Source organism: Rhodamnia argentea, chromosome 2 (genome assembly GCF_020921035.1).
Source record: "Rhodamnia argentea isolate NSW1041297 chromosome 2, ASM2092103v1, whole genome shotgun sequence".
Lineage (NCBI taxonomy): Eukaryota > Viridiplantae > Streptophyta > Magnoliopsida > Myrtales > Myrtaceae > Rhodamnia > Rhodamnia argentea.
The window spans coordinates 21,425,670-21,428,902 of NC_063151.1; the positions used below are offsets into that span (position 1 = coordinate 21,425,670).

Sequence of the window (3,233 nt, forward strand, 5' to 3'; positions counted from 1 at the left end):
AACATGTGTCAGCACACCCTCGTCTGTACCTGGGAATAGAAGTGTCAAATGGTTGAGTCGAGTCAGGTTTAGATCGAATCGAATATGGTCCAGCTAAAATTAACCCGTTTAATCCGTTTTGACACATTTATGTGTTGTGCAAATTTCTCGAACCTTACGCGACTTGTACCCGACCTGACCCATGTTACTTAAACATTTATATATTAATCTAATTTAAGAAAACTTACTTCTTATAAATTGTGAACAATTTTTATAATTTAAAAAAATATGCGATTTTTAATTTTTTATATTTTTTAAATATGAATATTTTATTTTATTTATTTAAAAAGATGTTGGCGAGGGTTAGTGCGGCAACTCACAGGATTTCATAAAAAAACAAAACAAAAAATCAAAAAATCTTTTATGACTCGCCAAAAATAGTCAGATAATCCATTTATAATCCATCTAAAACTTATTTAAGATCCATTAAGTCATTAAATGACCCATTTATGACTCGTTTGAATTTACTAAGCAACCTATTTATGATCCGCACTCTTAAATGTGGATTAAAATACGGGTTCTTGATCCATTTTGTTACCTCTACGTGTGATTCCAAAGAATTATAACTCAAACCACATGTGTGAGCACACCCTCGTCCATACGTTAATTAGGGTGTCTCCATCCGTCTCTTATTTTACTTCAGTCGTAATCATAGGCTCATCATTCGCTTTAAGAATCGACGAGTCAAAACAGATTCAACCCCGCATCATTTCAAGAAGAGTTAACAATATTTCCATAGATTGACGCGATACGTATGCATAATTTCTACGTCCTAGTCGAAGGTGGATACCAATGAGTAAAGAATGATTGAGACTCATAACAACATATGAAATTGACTGGGCAACTGATTCGTCCAAAATAAAAGGACGGGAAATGAGCAACGTGACGGACACTCGATGCCTTTTTTTTTTTCCTTTTTTACATGTCTACGTATCTTAATTGGAGCAAGTCTAGCCAAGCATCGGTCTATTTCTCGTTTTTTTTTAATCATTATTTCTTGGTTAACAAAGACTTGCCCGTGTCGAAAAAATTAGAAACATTGGACGTGCCATATAAAAAGGGCCACATGCTTCCGAAACCACACAACCCGAGAAAAAAAATAAAAAGAAGATGGCCGGAAAATCGATCGCAAAGTCCCTATTCTCCTTCCTCACCGGAGTCCTATTGGCAAGAACCAAAACAACCACCAGCATCCATGCAAAATCGACCCAGAAGCTCGCCAAATATGCCAAAACATCCCTCGAGGACCTCTCTTCAGGAACTCTCGTCTTCGACTTCGAGGGCACGCTCCTCCAGTCATCTTCCCTCCTCCCTTACTTCATGCTCGTGGCCTTCGAAGCCGGCGGCTTCTTGAGAGCTCTCGTGCTGCTTCTCGCGTACCCTTTCGCACGCATGCTCGGTCGGGAAACGGCTCTCGCCGTGATGGTGTTCATGTGCTTTGTCGGGATGAAAAGAGAAGGGTTTAGGCTCGGGAGCACGGTTTTGCCCAAGTTCTTCTTGGAGGACATGGGCCACGAGGCGTTCGATGGCGTGATGGGTTTCGGGCGGAGGGTGGCGGTCACGAGGTTGCCGAGGGTCATGGTCGAGGAGTTCCTGAAGGAGTGGCTGGGAGTCGACGCGGTGGTGGGAAGAGAAGTGGCGGTGTTCCGAGGGCGGTTCGTGGGCTTGATGGAGAAGAACGAGGGGAGGCAAGAGCTGATTCGGCTTCTTGGCGAGGGATGCTTCAGCAAGCCATGGCCTTTTGAACATCACCAGCTTCTTGCTCACTGTGAGGTAATGAAGAATGTTTCAAGTTGATCTCAGCCACCAAAGGATAATTAAAAGAAGCTCAGATTGTGTTAATATATTAGACAGCTCTGCGTTAACATGAGTATTATCATCTGATATTGAACTAAACAATCGTCTTCAAGACCACAGCTACATGTCCAATTCATGCCTTTCGATGAATTGATCTTTGTCTGAACTTTACCTATTTATCGGACTTTGTCTACCTCAATCTGATCGAAAGAAATAATATCGATCTTTCTTTGACTGATTTGCCATGTTTATTTGTTGATGTACCTTTTGCAAGGACCGAAGATACCGTTACAGTCAAGTTCATTTTTCAATACATGTTAGCCCATACATCTCTCTTGATGTATACTGTGCAAAATACGAGCATTGGAAGATTGTTTTTTGTGTGTGTGGTTAACCATGCGTCTCGATATATAATTTGCGTGATCTAGTAGAAAATGACTGAATAGAAATTGACAGAACTTTCCTATTACTGTTTGAACAGGAAGCGTACATGGTGAGCCAAGCAGAGAAGAGGAATTGGCAGCTCCTCCCGAGAGAGAAATACCCAAAGCCCTTGATCTTCCACGACGGCAAATTGGCCTTCAGACCAACGCCGCTCGCCACCCTCGCCATGTTCATGTGGATTCCCCTTGGCCTCCCGCTCTCCATCCTCAGAATCACCCTCGGCATCCTCTTGCCTTACTCGATCTCGGGCCCTGTGTTGGCCATGACAGGACTGAAGACCACCGTCTCGAAACCCCGAAACCCTAATCTCGACCCCAATCCGCTTGCCGATGGCGCAAAGGGCACTCTGTATGCATGCAACCACAAGACCCTCTTGGACCCAATCTACGTCTCCTTTGCCCTCAACAAGCCCCTCGCCGCGGCCACCTACAGCCTGAGCCCGCTCAACGAGGCCATCTCCCCAATCCGGACTGTCCGCCTGGCCAGGGACCGTGAGCAGGACACGAAGCTCATGCGGCAGGCCCTGGCCGGCGGAGACCTCGTGGTGTGCCCCGAGGGGACCACGTGCAGGGAGCCCTACCTGCTGAGGTTCAGCCCGCTGTTCGCACGAGTGAGCGAGGACATAGTCCCCGTGGCTATCGCCGTCGGGGTTAGCATGTTCTACGGGTCCACGGCCCGCGGACCCAAGTGCTGGGACCCGGTGTTCCTCTTCATGAACCCAAACCCGAGCTATACTCTTCAGATCCTTGAGAAAGTGCCGGCCTCTTGCACGTGTGAGGGCGGGGGCAAGTCCGGGGTTGAAGTTGCAAACTATGTGCAGAGCCAGATTGCAGGGGCTCTAGGGTTTGAGTGCACGCTCCTCACAAGAAAGGACAAGTACATGGTCCTGGCTGGGAATGATGGGAGGATCCAAACCAAGAATTGAATTTACGAACTTGGAAGATGTAGCAGAT

The 3,233-nt window shown here is 46.0% G+C and overlaps 1 protein-coding gene across 1 annotated transcript; it reads left to right on the plus strand.

Moving 5' to 3' along the window:
• The first annotated feature begins 1,140 nt into the window (after positions 1 to 1,140).
• Positions 1,141 to 3,233, plus strand: LOC115751424 (probable glycerol-3-phosphate acyltransferase 2). Its single transcript, XM_030689333.2, has 2 exons — positions 1,141 to 1,812; positions 2,318 to 3,233. Exons 1-2 carry the CDS (start codon positions 1,150 to 1,152, stop codon positions 3,203 to 3,205), a joined length of 1,551 nt encoding a protein of 516 aa, XP_030545193.1. The 5' UTR covers positions 1,141 to 1,149; the 3' UTR covers positions 3,206 to 3,233.

Coding starts and splice junctions, on each gene's coding strand:
- LOC115751424 (XM_030689333.2), top strand. CDS start 1,150: ATGGCCGGAAAATCGATCGCAAAGTCCCTATTCTCCTTCCTCACCGGA. Junction 1,813..2,317: donor AGCTTCTTGCTCACTGTGAG/GTAATGAAGAAT, acceptor CTGTTTGAACAG/GAAGCGTACATGGTGAGCCA.